This window comes from Salmo salar, chromosome 29 (genome assembly GCF_965601325.2).
Source record: "Salmo salar chromosome 29, fSalSal1, whole genome shotgun sequence".
Lineage (NCBI taxonomy): Eukaryota > Metazoa > Chordata > Actinopteri > Salmoniformes > Salmonidae > Salmo > Salmo salar.
This window is the reverse complement of record NC_138319.1, coordinates 35,517,424-35,537,500: the sequence shown is the minus strand read 5'-3', so window position 1 is coordinate 35,537,500 and position 20,077 is coordinate 35,517,424. Positions and strand designations below refer to the sequence as shown.

General features: G+C 44.1%; 1 protein-coding gene across 1 annotated transcript in view; it reads left to right on the top strand.

Annotated features, from left to right (window-relative positions):
• The window catches only part of LOC106590637 (netrin-G1), a 218,324-nt gene that overhangs the window by 65,574 nt on the left and 132,673 nt on the right, over window positions 1–20,077 (top strand). Inside the window, exon 2 of the mRNA XM_082970806.1 lies at window positions 16,878–17,521. Within this exon, the coding sequence (XP_082826932.1) occupies window positions 16,878–17,521 (644 nt within the window). The remainder of the gene's footprint in view (window positions 1–16,877; window positions 17,522–20,077) is intronic.

Sequence of the window (20,077 nt, the reverse complement as noted above, 5' to 3'; positions counted from 1 at the left end):
ATAGATAGATAGATAGATAGATAGATAGATAGATAGATAGATAGATAGATAGATAGATAGATAGATAGATAGATAGATAGATAGATAGATAGATAGATAGATAGATAGATAGATAGATAGATAGATAGATAGATAGATAGATAGATAGATAGATAGATAGATAGATAGATAGATAGATAGATAGATAGATAGATAGATAGATAGATAGATAGATAGATAGATAGATAGATAGATAGATAGATAGATAGATAGATAGATAGATAGATAGATAGATAGAAAAATTATTGCTGGAGAAATAGTCTAGGAATGTCTGGGAGTGGGGAGGGCAAAACTGAAAACTGGCAGAAAAGGTTTGGAACTCTCTTTGTTATTGGTAACCCATGCAAACCTTCTGATTAGAAGGTCCGTGTAGATTGTATTTTTAATCAGCAACTATCAGGAAATAACACTTTTAGGGTATTTACAGTGTTTCATCAGCTGTTGTACAATATCATTTATAAAACAGGTGAGTTTAATCATGAATGCTGATTGGTTATAAGTGCATTCCAGCCGGTGTCTCTTCCACAAGTTACCACCAGCTAAATCTATGACGTTAAAATGCCTATTTACTCTGTTCCATCTGACTGAGCAATCCACTGTTTCATCAGTTATAAACTTGAGCTCCACTACAGTTGAAGTCGGAAGTTTACATACGGTTTAGCCAAATACATTTAAACTCAGGTTTCACAATTCCTGACATTTAATCCTTGTAAAAATTCCCTGTCTTAGGTCAGTTAGGATCACCACTTTATTTTAAGAATGTGAAATGTCAGAATAATAGTAGAGAATTATTTCAGCTTTTATTCCTTTCATCACATTCCCAATGGGTCAGAAGTTTACATACATTCAATTAGTATTTGGTAACATTGCATTTAAATTATTTAACTTGGGTCAAACGTTTCGGGTAGCCTTCCACAAGCTTCCCACAATAAGTTGGGTGAATTTTGTTCAATTCCTCCTGACAGAGCTGGTGTAACTGAGTCAGGTTAATAGGCCTCCTTGATCGCACAAGCATTATCCGTTCTGCACACAAATTTTCTATTGGATTGAGGTCATGGCTTTGTGATGGCCACTCCAATACCTTGACTTTGTTGTCCGTAAGCCATGTTGGCACAACTTTGGAAGTATGCTTGGGGTCATTGTCCATTTGGATGACACATTTGCGACCAAGCTTTAACTTCCTAACTGATGTCTTGAGATGTTGCTTCAATATATCCACATAATTTTCTTTCCTCATGATGCCATCTATTTTGTGAAGTGCACCAGTCCCTCCTGCAGCAAACCACCCCCACAACATGATGCTGCCACCCCATGCTTCATGGTTGGGATGATGTTCTTCGGCTTGCAAGCCTCCCCCTTTTTCCTCCAAACATAGCGATGGTCATTATGGCCAAACAGTTCTATTTTTGTTTCATCAGATCAGAGGACATTTCTCCAAAAAGTATGATCTTTGTCCCCATGTGCAGTTGCAAACTGTAGTCAGGGTTTTTTTTATGGCGGTTTTGGAGCAGTGGCTTCTTCCTTGCTGAGCGGCCTTTCAGGTTATGTCGATATAGGACTCGTTTTACTGTGGATATAGATACATTTGTACCTGTTTCCTCCAGCATCTTCACAGCTGTTGTTCTGGGATTGATTTGCACCTTTCGCACAAAATACATTAATCTCTAGAACACAGAACACGTCTCCTTCCTGAGCGGTATGAAGGCTGTGTGGTCCCATGGTGCTTATACTTGCGTACTATTGTTTGTACAGATGATCGTGGTACCTTCAGGCGTTTTTCTGAAATTGCTCCCAAAGATGAACCAGACTTGTGAAGGTCTACAATTTGTTTTCTGAGGTCTTGGCTGATTTCTTTTGATTTTCCCATGATGTCAAGCAAAGAGGCACTGAGTTTGAAGGTAGGCCTTGAAATACATCCACAAGTACACCTCCAATTGACTCAAATTATGTCAACTAGCCTATCAGAAGATTCTAAAGCCATGACATCATTTTCTGGAATTTTCCAAGCTGTTTAATGGCACAATCAACTTAGTGTATGTAAACTTCTGACCCACTGGAATTGTGATACAGTGAATTATGAAATGATCTGTCTGTAAACAATTGTTGGAAAAATTACTTGTGTCATGCACAAAGTAGATGTCCTAACCGACTTGCCAAAACTATAGTTGTTAATAAGAAATTTGTGGAGTAGTTGAAAAAACGAGTTTTAATGACTCCAACCTAAGTGTAAGTAAACTTCAGACTTCAACTGTATATAAAGCATCTAGACATTATCTCACATCTCTTTTAGACTAACGTTTAGCTTTCAGCAGCTGAGATTTGTATAAACCTTGCTGTCTGTCTCTCTGACATTTGCAACATTGTTTCAATATTCAAATTCGATCTCCAACCATCAAATCAATCAATCAAATGTATTTATGAAGCCCTTCTTACATCAGCTGATGGCACAAAGTGCTGTACAGAAACCCAACCTAAAACTGTCCCAACTGTCCCATAGTAATGAACGTGTTGTGATCGGGAGTCAGGCAGCGTTTCTCAGCCAGTGGAAATCATGAATCAGCTGGCATAATTTTATGGATATATACAAAGAAATGTCAATTGAATATAGTTCAAATGAAACGATGTACAGCTAGTATGCAGTCTTTCCACCTTTGAGGTTATTGCGTTAGCTGTGTTGTTGGCTAGCTCCTCTGAACAACAGTGTCCTAACGAGTGAGCACATTTTCTACGCCAGGCGAAACGCGCCTCATTAGCTCATTGTTATGGATGTATCCAAATAAATGTCACTAGAAAACAGCTTAAACAAATACAAATGCAGCTACTGTTGTTATTCTGGCAGCGCTGTTTGACGTGACTGTAAGTTAGCCATCGTTGGTTAGCTAGCTAGCAAGCAAGGGAGAAGAACGCTGACAGCCAGTATGGCAGTGGAACATTTAGAACGAACGACTGGGTCGAGTCCGTAGATACAGAACAAAAAGACTGAACGACTGGGTCGCGTCTCTGGCAACCGAACCAATAGAACAAACAACCAGCCGGCTTGGGTAGCAACCCTAGACTTGTTTTCGGGACTATATCTTGTGGAAGGATGAAATAGTATCAATAAATTCATAAAAAAAACGCTGTTAATGAAAATAAGTCAATCATTATGTGAATATGTTGATAACCCCTTGTATAAAAGGATAATGCTCTCGAAGCCGGTGTTTTGGAGGATATATTGGTCTTCGTCTCAGGCGTAACAACACCGTGTCAATATAACCTCCAAACACCGGGGGTCTCGGGTGTAATATCTTAACTAAAACACAAGAAGAAATTATTTGGACTGCAATAGGCCTTTTAATAGCTAGATCTACTGTGATATCTCCCATCCATATCACAAGTGCACCTTGTAGAATACTCAGCTGCATATAAAAAAATAATAGAATATATATTTAAAAACTGTATCCAGTGAATGTGCTGAGGGAGGTTGCCAGCACTTCCCCACATTATTTTAAGGCTCGTAAATCTGCTAAACGTTCCACTGTGGAGTGTGATGTGTGGAACCATGGACATTTACAGATGGTCTCGCTTCATAACCTGCTCTATGGGAGGGATCACCTGCAATACAGTGAGGATACACAACACACACACACACACACACACACACACACACACACACCCACACGCACACACACACACACACACACACACACACACACACCCGCACGCACACACACACACACACACACTGCAGCAAGGCTCAGTGCTAAACTACAACACATGCAGAACTATAATTTTCCCTCCACTGCTAGCAACAAACACACTATAATTCAAACTCCACTGCTAGTAACAAACACACTATAGTTCCAACTCCACTGCTAGCAATGAATACACTATAATTTTCCCTCCACTGTTAGCAACAAACACACTATATTTCCCCCTCCACTGTTGGCAGCAAAAACACTATTTCATCACCCACCATCTCTCACTTTCCTCCTCTTTTGTTCTTTATTTGACCAGTTCTAGGTATGGGTAGATCTTATTGGCAGCAGGTATCATTCCTAGATATGTTACATGGATAATGTATCTTGGTTTGATTGGGTAGGGCAGAATATTCTCTCTCTCTCTCTATCTCTCTCTCTCTCTCTCTCTCTCCCTCTCTCTCTCTCTCTCTCTCTCTCTCTGAAATTGAAAGGGGCTTTATTACCATGGATAACATTTAAAATCAAATTCAAATCAAATTTTATTGGTCAGATACATATATTTAGCAGATGTTATTGCGGGTGTAGCGAAATATGTGTTCACATTGCCAAAGCAAGTGAAATAGATAATCAAAAGTCAAATACAAAAAGTAATGGTAAACACTACCCTCCAAAAGGATAAAGACATTTCTAATGGTACATTATGTTTTTTTTTACAGTGTTGTAATGATGTGAAAATAGTTAAAGTACAAAAGGGAAAAAACATGTAAATAAACATAAATATAGGTTGTATTTAATCTCTCTCTCTCTCTCTCTCTCTCTCTCTCTCTCTCTCTCTCTCTCTCTGTCTCTGTCTCTCTCTCTCTCTCTCTCTCTCTCTCTCTCTCTCTCTCTCTCTCTCTCTCTCCCTCTCTCTCTCTCTCCCTCTCCTCTCTCTCTCTCTCCTCTCTCTCTCTCTCTCTCTCTCTCTCTCTCTCTCTCTCTCTCTCTCTCTCTCTCCCCTCTCTCTCTCTCTCTCTCTCTCTCCTTTTCTTATTGGCCACCATCTAGCCGTGTTGACCCCAGCCTGACCCTGAGCTGTTGATAGGATTTAGCCGGGGTGTCTATCAACTCACTGCAATCTGTGCGATATTCACACAGTGTTGAGCTTAAACCCAAGTGTCTGTGTCACCCAGCACCAAGAACCAAGAGAGAGGCATCACATAAGGTGTTAGTATGGCCAGGAGGGAAGGAGAGAGAGGGGGGGGGGGAGAGAGGGGCAAGGAGTGTGTGTGTGAGAGAGAGAGAGAGAGAGAGAGAGAGAGAGAGAGAGAGAGAGAGAGAGAGAGAGAGAGCAAGCACTGCTTCAATCAAGCCCCTGGGCTAGGGGAAAAGTGTATCCTCACACACAAGGTCTCATTAATGCAGAAGGGATAGGTTTAACCCTGACCTGGCTATGGAGGGATGGAGAGACTAAAAATAAGATGGGTTGGTGAGAAAGAGAGGGGGAAGAAGGGAAATGAAAGGAAAGACAGTAAGGCTTTGTATATTTGTTTTCCTTATTCAAAGAGAGGGACCTTGGACAGATTTGTACTAACTGTAATCCAGAAGGGCTGTTTTCCATCACCTGAAACCCCCATAGTGCCATGTGGTGACGAGGGATGTATTTTTCTCATTAGGATTTCCTTGTCTGTGGCATCTGGATATGTTTACTGATAAACTCTAGCAAACACTCTAATCGGTCCGTGTGTGTGTGGTTGTGTGTGTGAGTGTGTGTGAGTGTGTGTGTGTGTGTGTGTGTGTGTGTGTGTGTGTGTGTGTGTGTGTGTGTGTGTGTGTGTGTGTGTGTGTGTGTGTGTGTGTGTGTGTGTGTGTACAAAATGGGTGTTTCGTACACCAAAGATCAGAGGCTAAGAACAACAGGATTATTGAATAGAATAGAAGACATTGTGCCTATAATTAGACACGTTAGATAACAACAATATGCCGCATAAAAATGTCGTTAAAAATAATGTTTTTTTAACTGCATGTTAGCAGTGTCATCAGTGTTTAGTGATGGGGAGGTGGAGAGGGAGGGAGGGAGAGGGAGAGGGAGAGGGAGAGGGAGAGGGAGAGGGAGAGGGAGGGGAGAGAGAGAGGTGGGGAGAGGAAGGGAGGTAGGGGGGTAGAGGAGGGGAGGGAGGGAGGGGGGTAGGAGAGAGGGGGAGAGAGAGAGGGAGGGAGGAAGGGAGAGAGACGGGAAAAGGGAGGGAGGGAGAGAGAGAGAGGGGGAGAGAGAGAGGGAGAGAGAGGGGGAGAGAGAGCAAGCGAGGGAGGGAGGGAGAGGGAGAGGGGGGGAGAGAGGGAGGGGGGATGGGGGAGAGGGAGGGGGAGGGGGGGGAGGGAGAGACAGGGAGAGAGAAAGCAGTAGCAGGAAGGATAGAGGGAGGGAGAGAGAGGGGGGAGAGAGAGGTAGAGAGGGAGAGGGAGGGGGGAGAGAGAGGGGGAGAGAGCGGGGAGAGAGAAAGCAGCAGCAGGAAGGATAGAGGGAGGGAGGGAGAGAGAGAGGGGGGGAGAGAGAGGTAGAGAGGGAGAGGGGGGGAGAGAGAGGGAGGGAAAGAGGGGGGAGAGAGAGGTAGAGAGGGAGAGGGGGGAGAGAGAAAGCAGCAGCAGGAAGAATAGAGGGAGGGAGCAATCTGTGATCTGCATTACAAGTCAAAAACATCTGTCACACAAAAGGATTTGTTTGATTGTTTGGGCCTATACGTCAGACCTGCCTGTCAGTGGCAACTACATTTATATTCACCAAGTCACATCCTCTGTCAGTGGCAGCTACATTTATATTCACCAAGTCACATTCTCTGTCAGGGATCATGTGATAAACGGGGCCAGGGCTACACAGCTGTATCTTATTCACTTGAACACTAGCCTGCATCCCTCCCTCCTTTTAAGGGGCCTAAGTGAAATTCTGTTGTGGGGGCCCACCCACCTTACGAGCAAAACAATTTGTCAGCGGAGATACTTTTTTTTGTTGTTTTACATTTAATTTCCTGCAATTCTACTCATTTTCCCATTGAGTGGAGAGAAAAACAGTATTTGTAGTTTTATATAGGACATCTGAGAGTGACTAACCCTCCCAAAATCAATGGCCGTCCACTAGTCAGTAATTTGACCATGATTACTGACTGACTGTCAGTGACTGACCTAACAAGAGAACAACTGCTGATGTTCAACCAAATTTCGAAATTGCACCTTGGGATTTATCCAGGGGCCTACCTACATGCGGACCGCCACTTGCCCATCCCTGGTCTAAAGCAATACAATACAGCATGGTATTCACTGTAACAATACCCTCCCTGGCTGTCTCCCTCCCCCCATACAGCATGGTATTCACTGTAACAATACCCTCCCTGCCTGTCTCCCTCCCCCCATACAGCATGGTATTCACTGTAACAATACCCTCCCTGCCTGTCTCCCTCCCACCATACAGCATGGTATTCACTGTAACAATACCCTCCCTGCCTGTCTCCCTCCCCCCATACAGCATGGTATTCACTGTAACAATACCCTCCCTGGCTGTCTCCCTCCCCCTATACAGCATGGTATTCACTGTAACAATACCCTCCCTGCCTGTTTCCCTCCCTCCATACAGCATGGCCTAGTGCAGGTGGTCGACCCAAGGTTCATTTTATTGTATTTATTGATATATTATTTATTTATTTAATGTATTTATGTATTTTTCTTTAGGAAATCAGCTCCAATTGATTTAAATTTAGTAAATCGGCTACAAATGATTTTAATTTAAGAAATCTGTTTCTAAGTATTCCCACGCATAAATAGAAAGATGTGATCGTATAATTTTTACATTTACATTTTAGTCATTTAGCAGACGCTCTTATCCAGAGCGACTTACAGTAGTGAATGCATACATTTCATACATTTCTTTTTTTGTACTGGCCCCCCCGTGGGAATCTAACCCACAACCCTGGCGTTGCAAACACCATGCTCTACCAACTGAGCCACAGGGAAGGCCGTATCCCAATGTAGTCGAGTTTTGAAATGATTATGTTTTTGCCAAATGCTATATCTGTTTGGGCTTCTTATAGTCCGTTTTCAGTGTACAAATGATTTATAATTATGTTCTGGGGCCCGACCATCCACTCAAGAAACAATTGGCCCGCAGCTGCATGTAGTAGTTAGGGTTTGGACGGGGTAGGCCGTCATTGTAAATAAGAGTTCTTAACCTACTTGCCTAGTTAACTAAAGGTTCAATTTTTTTTAAAAATACAGAAGCGAATGCTTGCGTTGCTAGCTTCAGTAGACACGAACAGTTTTAACCTGATTTTTTTATGGACAACATAAAAATAAAGTGTTTCAAATTCTAGAATCGTCCTCTTCCATCTCTCCCCAGTGTGTGTTAGGCACATTTCCTGTCTGTTATGCGTGTCCAGGGAAGACTTGGTTGACCAACCATGAGAAAACCACTTCCTGACGACGACCAGACCAAAACCACTTCCTGACGATGACCCAACCAAAAATTTGTCTGGATTGGAACGAGATAATGAATGAAAAGAAAGGCTGGAATTACTGTGATTTGTTACCAGGGTGTGTTTTTTTTGTCTCAGTCTGGACATTAGGCAGAACGTTGTGGACACAGCAACAATTAGAGCTGCCCTGTGAAGACCTACACACACACACACACACACACACACACACACACACACACACACACACACACACACACACACACACACACACACAAACACTTACAGATTAACCGAGTGTGTTTCGGGGAGGGTCGCTGATACCATTAGCACCAATTTAGCGGGACCTCTCCGCTCCACTACCTCCATCCAGCAGATAGCTGCTCCAGTCATCACTGTAATCTATGGCTGCTGTTCCATCCCTCGTCAGCTAATGCTAGCAGATCAGATTGGATTAATAGCTACATCTTCTGTAATTACGACTGGATCGGGTGGAGCTCTGTAGCAGCAAAATTTGCTAGCTAGCTACAATGTCAATTATTTGAATGTTTTCCAAACCATTCATTGTCTAATGGAGCTCTCAGTGCCATAAAATAAAAAAAGAAGTTTCCCCATTGATTTCCATTGGGCTGCGGTGCTCAGCGCTTTATCTCCTATCTGAAGAGGAGGAGTGCTCCTGTACAGAGTGACTGGAGAGAGAGGGTATTATTGATCTTCATGAGGCAGTATGTTCTTGTTACAGTATGTGAGTATGGAGGAGACCGTAATGAAAGGTTTTAACCTGTGTGTTCAGAGATCTCCACAACTAGCCAAGATTGCCATGTGCTATGCAGCAGATTTCCAGCTCCTAGTGATAGAAATCGATAAGGGTATTAATCAAATCAAATAAAAGTGTATTGGTCGTATACACATATTTAGAAGATGTTATCGCGGGTGTAGCGAAATGATTGTGTTTCTCGCTCCAACATTTCAGTAATATCTAACAATACACAACAATAAACAAAAATCTAAAAAGTTAGGAAATGCAATTTTTAAACATTTTATTTTACCTTTATTTAACTAGGCAAGTCAGTTAAGAACAAATTCTTATTTTCAATGACAGCCTAGGAACAGTGGATTAACTGCCTTGTTCAGGGGCAGAACAACAGATTTTTACCTTGTCAGCTCGGGGATTTGATCTTGCAACCGTTTCGGTTGCTAGTCCATTGCTCTAACCACTCGGCTACCCGCAGCCCCAAATTAAGAAATATAGAAATATTAGGACGAGCAATGTCAGTTCGGAGTGTATATATATATATATATAGTGCCTTCGGAAAGATTTTTTGAAATATTTGCTAATTTATACCAAATAATAAACTGAAATATCACATTTACATAAGTATTCAGAACCTTTACTCAGAACTTTGTTGAAGCATCTTTGGCAGCGATTACAGCCTCGTGTCTTCTTGGGTATGATGCTGCAAGCTTGGCACCCCTGTATTTGAGGAGATTCTTCCATTCTTCTCTGCAGATCCTCTCATGCTCTGTCAGGTTGTATGGGGAGGGTTGCTGCACAGCTACTTTCAGGTCTCTCCACAGATGTTCCATCAGGTCCGGGTTCTGGCTGGGCCAATCAAGGACATTCAGAGACTTGTCCCAAAGCCACTCCTGGTTTCGCTTGGCTGTATGCTTAGGGTCGTTGTCCTGTTGGTAGGTGAACCTTCATCCCAGTCTGAGGTCCTGAGCGCTCTGGAGCAGGTTTTCATCAAGGATATGTCTGTACTTTGCTTCGTTCATCTTTCCCTCGATCCTGACTAGTCTCCCTGTCCCTGCCGGCGAAAAAAATCCCCACAGCATGATGCTGCCACCAACATGCTTCACCGTAGGGATGGTGCCAGGTTTCCTCCAGACTTGACGCTTGGCATTCAGTCCGAAGAGTTCAATCTTGGTTTCATCAGATCAAAGGATCTTGTTTCTCATGGTCTGAGAGTCTTTAGGTTCCTTTTGGCAAACTCCAAGTGGGTTGTCATGTGCCTTTTACTGAGGAGGGGCTTCCGTCTGGCAACTTTACCATAAAGGCCTGATTGGTGGAGTGCTGGAGAGATGGTTGTCCTTCTGGAAGCTTCTCCTATCTCCACAGAGGAACTCTAGAGCTCTGTCAGAGTGACCATCGGGTTCTCGGTCACCTCCCTGACCAAGGCCCTTCTCCCCCCGATTGTTTGGCAGGCGGCCAGCTCTAGGAAGAGTCTTGGTGGTTCCACATTTCTTCCATTTAAGAATGATGGAGACCACTGTGTTCTTGGGGACCTTCAATGCTGCAGAAATATTTTGGTTACCTTCCCCAGATCTATGCCTCGACACAATCCTGTCTCGGAGCTCTACGGACAATTCCTTTGTCCTCATGGCTTGGTTTTTGCTCTGACATGCACTGTCAACTGTGGGACCTTATATAGACAGGTGTGTGCTTTACAAATCATGTCCAATCAATTGAATTTACCACAGGTGGCCTCCAAGTTGTAGAAACATTTCAAGGATGATGAATGAAAACAGGATGCACCTGAGCTCAATTTCAAGTCTCATAGGAAAGGGTCTGAAAACCTATGTGAATAAGGTATTTCTGTTTTTATTTTTAACAATTTGGCAATCATTTCAAAAACCTGTTGTCACTTTGTCATTGTGGGATATTGTGTATATAGGCAAGTTATTACCATGTAACCCTGCATATCGACTTGGTACTGGTACCCCGTGTATATAGCCAAGTTATTACCTCGTACCCCTGCACATAAACTCAGTACTGGTACCCTGTGTATATAGCCAAGTTATTACCTCATACCCCTGCATATAAACTCAGTACTGGTACCCTGTGTATGTAGTCAGGTTATCATTGACTCAGTAGTGGTACCCTGTATATATATTGTAGTTATCATTCACTCAGTACTGGTACCCTGTATATATAGCCTAGTTATCATTGACTCAGTACTGGTACCCTGTGTATATAGCCTAGTTATCATTGACTCAGTAGTGGTACCCTGTGTATATAGCCTAGTTATCATTGACTCAGTACTGGTACCCTGTGTATATAGCCAGGTTATCGTTATTCATTTTGGATTTATTCCTTATCTTACTATTTTTCCATAATTGTATTTCTCTCTGCATTGTTAGGAAGGGCCCGTCAGTAAGCATTTACTTAGTTTACACTGTTAGTTTACACTGTTAGTTTACACCTGTTGTTTGCTAAACATGTGACAAATACAATTTGATTTATTGATTGAGTAGCTAATTAACGGCACTCTTGAATTCACCTCAACCGTAGAAACCTGAGTGTACCATCCAGGGGATGGTATTCCACAATTCCTTTACAGTCCTTCTCTAATCCAATAATAAGCCCTCTTCCATTCCTGTCTGTGGACACAGCGCAGCATATGGCAGGTGATGGCACCCCTAACCTCCTTACTGTGTTACCCATTGAAACCCCAAGTGAAACATTTCCGCTGCCAGCCTTTCCTCTCACTGCTCACTGCTCACTCCCCAGGTTCCAATTTTCCAGCGCTCAGAGATTGCCTTGACAGGATGTTAATGTGACTCTGGGCCAGTTAAAAGGCTAAATGCCCGTTTCATCATCTCCTTGAAGGACAAGAAAAAATGGCTTATTAAGAGGAACACTCTTTCTCTCCTTTTCCTTTTCCTTTTTCTCTCTCTCTCTCTCTCTCTCTCTCTCTCTCTCTCTCTCCCTCTCTCTCTCTCTCTCTCTGTCTCTCCCTCACTTCCTTTCTCTTCCTCTCTCTCTTCCCTTCTTTTCCTCTCTCTCCCTTTCTCTCTGTCCCTCTCTTTCTTTACCTCTGGCCTTCTGCTTTATTTTTCTGTCCTACATCACACAGAGAGAGTGCTCCTTTGTATTCCTGTCGCCCTAGCCACGGAACCACAGACACTGACATCTCCTACCTAATCATGTGGCGGATTATCTTGTCCTCATAGATTGTAGGAGCGTCTCTGTTGAAAGGTCCTTTCTGAAGTACCATAGCCCCAGGGATGGAGAACATTGTGGTGTAATGACTTGTGGTAAACCTTTCAAATGTTTTGAGGCGTATGGTTTCGTGTTGATGAATCTGAGGCAGTACATAGGTCTAAAACCTTCACAGCAGCTGCCTGCTCACCTGCCTCTGTGTGAGTGTGAGAGAGTGTGTGAGCGATAGCTACGGCTACCGCTGCTGCTACTGCTATAGCTACTGCTGCGACTACTGCTATAGCTACGGCTGCAGCTACGGCTACCACTGCTATAGCTACTGCTATAGCTACTGCGATAGCTACGGCTACCGCTGCTACTACTGCTATAGCTACGGCTACCACTGCTATAGCTACTGCGATAGCTACGGCTACCGCTGCTACAACTGCTATAGCTACTGCGATAGCTACGGCTACCGCTGCTACTACTGCTATAGCTACTGCTGCTACTACTGCTATAGCTACGGCTGCTACTACTGCTATAGCTACTGCTATAGCTACGGCTACCACTGCTATAGCTACTGCTGCTACTACTGCTATAGCTACGGCTGCTACTACTGCTATAGCTTCTGCTATAGCTACGGCTACCGCTGCAACTACTGCTATAGCTACTGCTGCGACTACTGCTATAGCTACTACTGCTATAGCTACTGCTGCTACTACTGCTATATCTACTGCTGCGACTACTGCTATAGCTACTGCTGTGACTACTGATATAGCTACTGCTACTACTACTGCTATAGCTACTGCTGCAACTACTGCTATAGCTACTGCTGCGACTACTGCTATAGCTACTGCTGCAGCTATTGCTGCAGCTACGGCTACCACTGCTATAGCTACTGCTGCTACTACTGCTATAGCTACTGCTGTGACTACTGCAATAGCTACTGCTGCTACTACTGCTAAAGCTACTGCTGTGACTACTGCTATAGCTACTGCTGCGACTACTGCTATAGCTACTGCTGCAGCTACCACTGCTATAGCTACTGCTGCTACTACTGCTATAGCTCCTGCTGCAGCTTCTGCTATAGCTACGGCTACCGCTGCAACTACTGCTATAGCTACTGCTGCGACTACTGCTATAGCTACTGCTGCGACTACTGCTATAGCTACTGCTGCTACTACTGCTATAGCTACTGCTGCGACTACTGCTATAGCTACTGCTGCGACTACTGATATAGCTACTGCTGCTACTACTGCTATAGCTACTGCTGCAACTACTGCTATAGCTACTGCTGCGACTACTGCTATAGCTACTGCTGCAGCTACTGCTGCAGCTACGGCTACCACTGCTATAGCTACTGCTGCTACTACTGCTATAGCTACTGCTGCGACTACTGCTATAGCTACTGCTGCAGCTACCACTGCTATAGCTACTGCTGCTACTACTGCTATAGCTCCTGCTGCAGCTTCTGCTATAGCTACGGCTACCGCTGCAACTACTGCTATAGCTACTGCTGCGACTACTGCTATAGCTACTGCTGCGACTACTGCTATAGCTACTGCTGCTACTACTGCTATAGCTACTGCTGCGACTACTGCTATAACTACTGCTGTGACTACTGATATAGCTACTGCTGCTACTACTGCTATAGCTACTGCTGCAACTACTGCTATAGCTACTGCTGCGACTACTGCTATAGCTACTGCTGCAGCTACTGCTGCAGCTACGGCTACCACTGCTATAGCTACTGCTGCTACTACTGCTATAGCTACTGCTGCGACTACTGCTATAGCTACTGCTGCGACTACTGCTATAGCTACTGCTGCTAGTACTGCTATAGCTACTGCTGTGACTACTGCAATAGCTACTGCTGCTACTACTGCTAAAGCTACTGCTGTGACTACTGCTATAGCTACTGCTGCGACTACTGCTATAGCTACTGCTGCAGCTACCACTGCTATAGCTACTGCTGCAGCTAAGGATACCACTGCTATAGCTAATGCTGCTGCTTCTGCTACAGCTACTGCTGCGACTACTGCTATAGCTATTGCTGCGACTACTGCTATAGCTACTGCTGCAGCTACAGCTACCACTGCTGTAGCTACTGCTGCTACTACTGCTATAGCTACTGCTGCGACTACTGCTATAGCTACTGCTGTGACTACTGCTATAGCTACTGCTGCGACTATTGCTATAGCTACTGCTGCTACTACTGATATAGCTACTGCTGCGACTTCTGCTATAGCTACTGCTGCTACTACTGCTATAGCTACTGCTGCGACTACTGCTATAGCTACTGCTGCGACTACTGCTAGAGCTACTGCTGCTACTACTGCTAAAGCTACTGCTGCTACTACTGCTATAGCTACTGCTGCGACTACTGCTATAGCTACTGCTGCGACTACTACTAGAGCTACCGCTGCGAATACTGCTATAGCTACTGCTGCTACTACTGCTATAGCTACTGCTGCGACTACTGCTAGAGCTACTGCTGTTACTACTGCTATAGCTACTGCTGTGACTTCTTCTATCGCTACTGCTGTTACTACTGCTATAGCTACCGCTGCGACTACTGCTATAGCTACTGCTTCGACTACTGCTATAGCTACCGCTGCTACTATGGCTATAGCTACTGCTGCGACTACCGCTGTTACTACTGCTCCGACTACTACTACTGCTATCTTTTATGTTATGCTCTCCCTCTCTCTTTGAACTTGAGGTTTATGGTATATTTTTCATCCCTCAATGTCAGAATTGACAAAAGATACATGTCATTGAGTTATCCAGACATGAAATTCAGATGGAGCCAGGCAGGTAGCCTAGAGGTTAGATGGTTGGGCCAGTAACTGAAAGGTTGCTGGATTGAATCCCCGAGCTGACAAGGTAAAAATCTGTCGTTCTGCCCCTGATCAAGACAGTTAACCACTGTTCCCCAGGCGCTGAAGACGTGTATTTTGATTTTGGCAGCCCCCCGCACCCGGATTGGGTTAAATGCGGAAGACACATTTCAGTTGAATGCATTCAGTTGTACAACTGACTAGGTATCCCCCTTTCCCTTTGTGCAAAAAAAATGTCTGTGGAAAGATAGTGGTTTATTCTCCCCTTGTTAGACTGACCTTCACTTTATACTTGCTACTAACGAGCACATTAGGCACAAGGTATTCCTGACTATTCTCTATCCACCCCTCAGGACTTTACTGTTGTTTATAATGGCGTGCGCAATAGAGCAAAGATGTAGAGATAAGTATTTAAGAAATGATACAGTGAATATGATATAAGATACAAATGCTAGACCCTGTCTGACGTTGGTTCTTGCAGTGTGGCTATAAGAAGACATAAGTCGTAGGTGGAGGGGGACTTATCTGAAGAGGTAGGGTGTAAGTCGTAGGTGGAGGGGGACTTCTCTGAAGAGGTATGTTGTAAGTTGGAGGTGGATTTCTCTGAAGAGATAGGGTGTAAGTCGGAGGTGGACTTCTCTGAAGAGATAGGCTGTAAATTGGAGGTGGACTTCCCTGAAGAGGTTGGGTGTAAGTCAGAGGTGGAGGTGGACTTCTCTGAAGAGGTAGGGTGTAAGTCAGAGGTGGACTTCTCTGAAGAGATAGGGTGTAAATTGGAGGTGGACTTCTCTGAAGAGGTAGGGTGTAAGTCGTAGGTGGAGGTGGACTTCTCTGAAGAGATTGGGTGTAAATTGGAGGTGGACTTCTCTGAAGAGGTAGGGTGTAAGTCGTAGGTGGAGGTGGACTTCTCTGAAGAGGTTGGGTGTAAGTCAGAGGTGGAGGTGGACTTCTCTGAAGAGGTAGGGTGTAAGTCAGAGGTGGACTTCTCTGAAGAGATAGGGTGTAAATTGGAGGTGGACTTCTCTGAAGAGATAGTGTGTAAGTCGGAGGTGGAGGTGGACTTCTCTGAAGAGATAGGCTGTAAATTGGAGGTGGACTTCCCTGAAGAGGTTGGGTGTAAGTCAGAGGTGGAGGTGGACTTCTCTGAAGAGGTAGGGTGTAAGTCAGAGGTGGACTTCTCTGAAGAGATAGGGTGTAAATTGGAGGTGGACTTCTCTGAAGAGGTAGGGTGTAAGTCGTAGGTGGAGGTGGACTTCTCTGAAGAGATTGGGTGTAAATTGGAGGTGGACTTCTCTGAAGAGGTAGGGTGTAAGTCGTAGGTGGAGGTGGACTTCTCTGAAGAGGTTGGGTGTAAGTCAGAGGTGGAGGTGGACTTCTCTGAAGAGGTAGGGTGTAAGTCAGAGGTGGACTTCTCTGAAGAGATAGGGTGTAAATTGGAGGTGGACTTCTCTGAAGAGGTAGGGTGTAAGTCGTAGGTGGAGGTGGACTTCTCTGAAGAGATTGGGTGTAAATTGGAGGTGGACTTCTCTGAAGAGGTAGTGTATAAGTCAGAGGTGGACTTCTCTGAAGAGGTTGGGTGGAAGTCGGAGGTGGAAGGAGACTTCTCTGAAGAGGTGGGGTGTAAGTCGGAGATGGAGGGGGGACTTCTCTGAAACATCCCCATAAAAAATGAATCTGTCTCTAGGTGTTTTATAATGGACTAGCCACTCACCCAGCACCACAGCTAGAACCCTGGACCCCACAAGCACATCAATTACTATTATACAATTATCCGTGTCATAGTCGTACTAGGCATCTGTGCTGTATGCTGCAGGGAGTATATCCTTACATGTATATTTTTTTATACATAAAGGACTCAAGGCTCATAAAAAGGAGCTTTTGGTACCTGTGTTATTGTTTACCGTTAAGATTCCTAAATTTCTGCCTTTCTCTTTCTCTATTATTTGCTGTCTTGTAGGAGAATCCTTACATGTGTAACAACGAATGTGACGCCCAAAACGAGGACCTGGCCCACCCTCCGGAGCTCATGTTCGATTTCGAGGGTCGGAACCCCACAACCTTCTGGCAGTCCAGTTCCTGGAAGAAATACCCCAAGGCCCTCCTGGTCAACATCACACTGTCCTGGAAAAAAACCATTGAGTTGACCGATGACATCGTGGTTACCTTCGAGTCCGGACGCCCGGAACAGATGGTTTTGGAGAAGTCGCTGGACTACGGTAAGACCTGGCAACCTTACCAGTTCTACGCCACAGACTGTCTAGATGCCTTCACCATGGAGCACAAGACTGTCCAGGACTTGACCCAGCACACCCTTCTAGACATCATCTGTACTGAGGAATACTCCAGGGGCTACGTGTGGAAGAACGCTAAAACCGTCCGCTTCGAGATCAAGGACCGTTTCGCACTGTTCGCCGGGCCACACCTCCACAACATGGCATCCCTCTACGGTCAGCTAGACACTACCAAGAACCTGAGGGACTTCTTCACCATTACAGACCTGAGGGTCCGGCTCCTCCGACCGGCCACCGGGGCCACCATGGTGGATGAGAACAACCTGTCCAGATACTTCTACGCCATCTCTGATATCAAGGTGCAGGGCAGGTAAGGCTCGGACTATGTGCGCTTGTGTATATTACATGACTGTTTTTTTTCATGTTCATTTTAGAAAAGCGAACTCCTGCACATACGATGTTCCCTCTGCACGTTGTTATGGTGTCCATGATGTTCCCTCTGCACGTTGTTATGGTGTCCACGATGTTCCCTCTGCACGTTGTTATGGTGTCCACGATGTTCCCTCTGCAAGTTGTTATGGGGTCCACGATGTTCCCTCTGCACTTTGTTATGGCGTCCACGATGTTCCCTCTGCACGTTGTCATGGTGTCCACGATGTTCCCTCTGCACGTTGTTATGGTGTCCACGATGTTCCCTCTGCACGTTGTTATGGTGTCCACGATGTTCCCTCTGCACGTTGTTATGGTGTCCACGATGTTCCCTCTGCACGTTGTTATGGTGTCCACGATGTTCCCTCTGCACGTTGTTATGGTGTCCACGATGTTCCCTCTGCACTTTGTTATGGTCTCCATGATGTTCCCTCTGCACGTTGTTATGGGGTCCATGATCTTCCCTCTGCGTATTGTTATGGTGTCCACAATGTTCCCTTTGCATATTGTTATGGTATCCACAATGTTCCCCCTGCATATTGTTATGGCGTCCACGTTTCCGTCAGAGACCAAGTAGGTAAGCTCTCAAAATGTGCTTTGATGAAGAACAACATTTTTCATATTTTTCAACAAAATAGATGAATACTTTGCTATTCTAAGTATACACGGTACAAAGCAGACAATTGCTCTGACTATGCGTTGCAAGTTACCTTGGCTAGTTCTTTTTCACAATGAGGTTCCAACATATGGAGCTCTTTTCTCCCACAGATTTGAATTAGTTTTCAGTCAGAGGTTGACTGAGTTTATGTGTGCTTTATCAGTTATTATTGTTATTGTGTGTGTCTTTGGTATGTGGCTACAGTTTGTTTTATTATTTAGTCAGTATCACCAAAATTAATACAGTGTGATTCTGGACAGAATAATTGATAGAGCAGGATAGTTCAGGATTCAGTTTGACTGAAATGAAATATACATAGTCACGTACATAACACATAGTTAATGTCTCACCACTGTTATACATGCCCAAAAGATATTGGACATGTAATGTAAATTCTGATCGTTTATGTCAGCTACTGTAGGCGCTGACACGCTAGGCTGATAGAAATTAATTGGATTTGTAATATGAATCACCAAACTGAAAAATAATTGTACTCACGGCAAAACATGGCCTTGCAATCAATCAGCATCACTACAATTCACCTCTTTAGAATATCTACAGCTGCTTTAGGGAGAATCACATTTAGTTATTTCTGCTTTGAGCCAAGAATATGCCAGCGTAAAGGGTTCCTTTCCTAACCAATTCCTTTGACAACTTTTGATAGTGGAACAGCTTTTCAGGAAATACAATTTCTACTCACTGCCCCAGTACTGAACACATTTACAGAACCCTGCTTCTACTAACTGCACCAGTACTGAACACATTTACAGCACCCTGTTTCTTCTACCTGCCCCAGTACTGAACACATTTACCTCACCCTGTTTCTACTACCTGCCCTAGTACTGAACACATTTACACCACCCTGCTTCTACTATCTGCCCCAGTACTGAACACATTTACAGCACCCTGTTTCTTCTACCTGCCCCAGTACTAAACACATTTACAGCACCCTGTTTCTTCTACCTGCCCCAGTACTGAACACATTTACATCACCCTGTTTCTTCTACCTGCCCCAGTACTAAACACATTTACAGCACCCTGTTTCTACTACCTGCCTCAGTACTGAACACATTTACAGCACCCTGTTTCTACTACCTGCCTCAGTACTGAACACATTTACAGCACCCTGCATCTACTAACTGAAATACTAAAGAGATGCGCCGTACATGTTGGCTGCATCCCCAATGGTACCCTATTCCCTTTGTATTGCACTACTTTTGATGAGGGCCCATAGGATGAATAATGTGCCATTTGGGATGAATCCCCCATCCTCCAGTTAGTACTAGTCTACCTTTAATGATCTTTAAGTGTTCTACAGCCGTCAGCTTCCTTAATTAGCAAAGATCCTCTCTCAGCTTTCAAGCTAAAACACTATTTTAATTTGGTGAGCAGAAACTGGCTCAGCTGTTTATTAGCTGATGGAAGGTAGATCAGAGGTAGAAGCATCGGAACACATCGGGTCACCACATTTGTTCTAATTAGTGTTTAATGTCTCCGGAGAGACATACAACAACATAAACACAACATGATATTACCCTGTTAGCTAGTAGTTACAGAGATACAACATAAACACAACATGATATTACCCTGTTAGCTAGTAGTTACAGAGATACAACAACATAAACACAACATGATATTACCCTGTTAGCTAGTAGTTACAGAGATACAACAACATAAAGACAACATGATATTACCCTGTTAGCTAGTAGTTACAGACATACAACAACATAAACACAACATGATATTACCCTGTTAGCTAGTAGTTACAGAGATACAACATAAACACAACATGATATTACCCTGTTAGCTAGTAGTTACAGAGATACAACAACATAAACG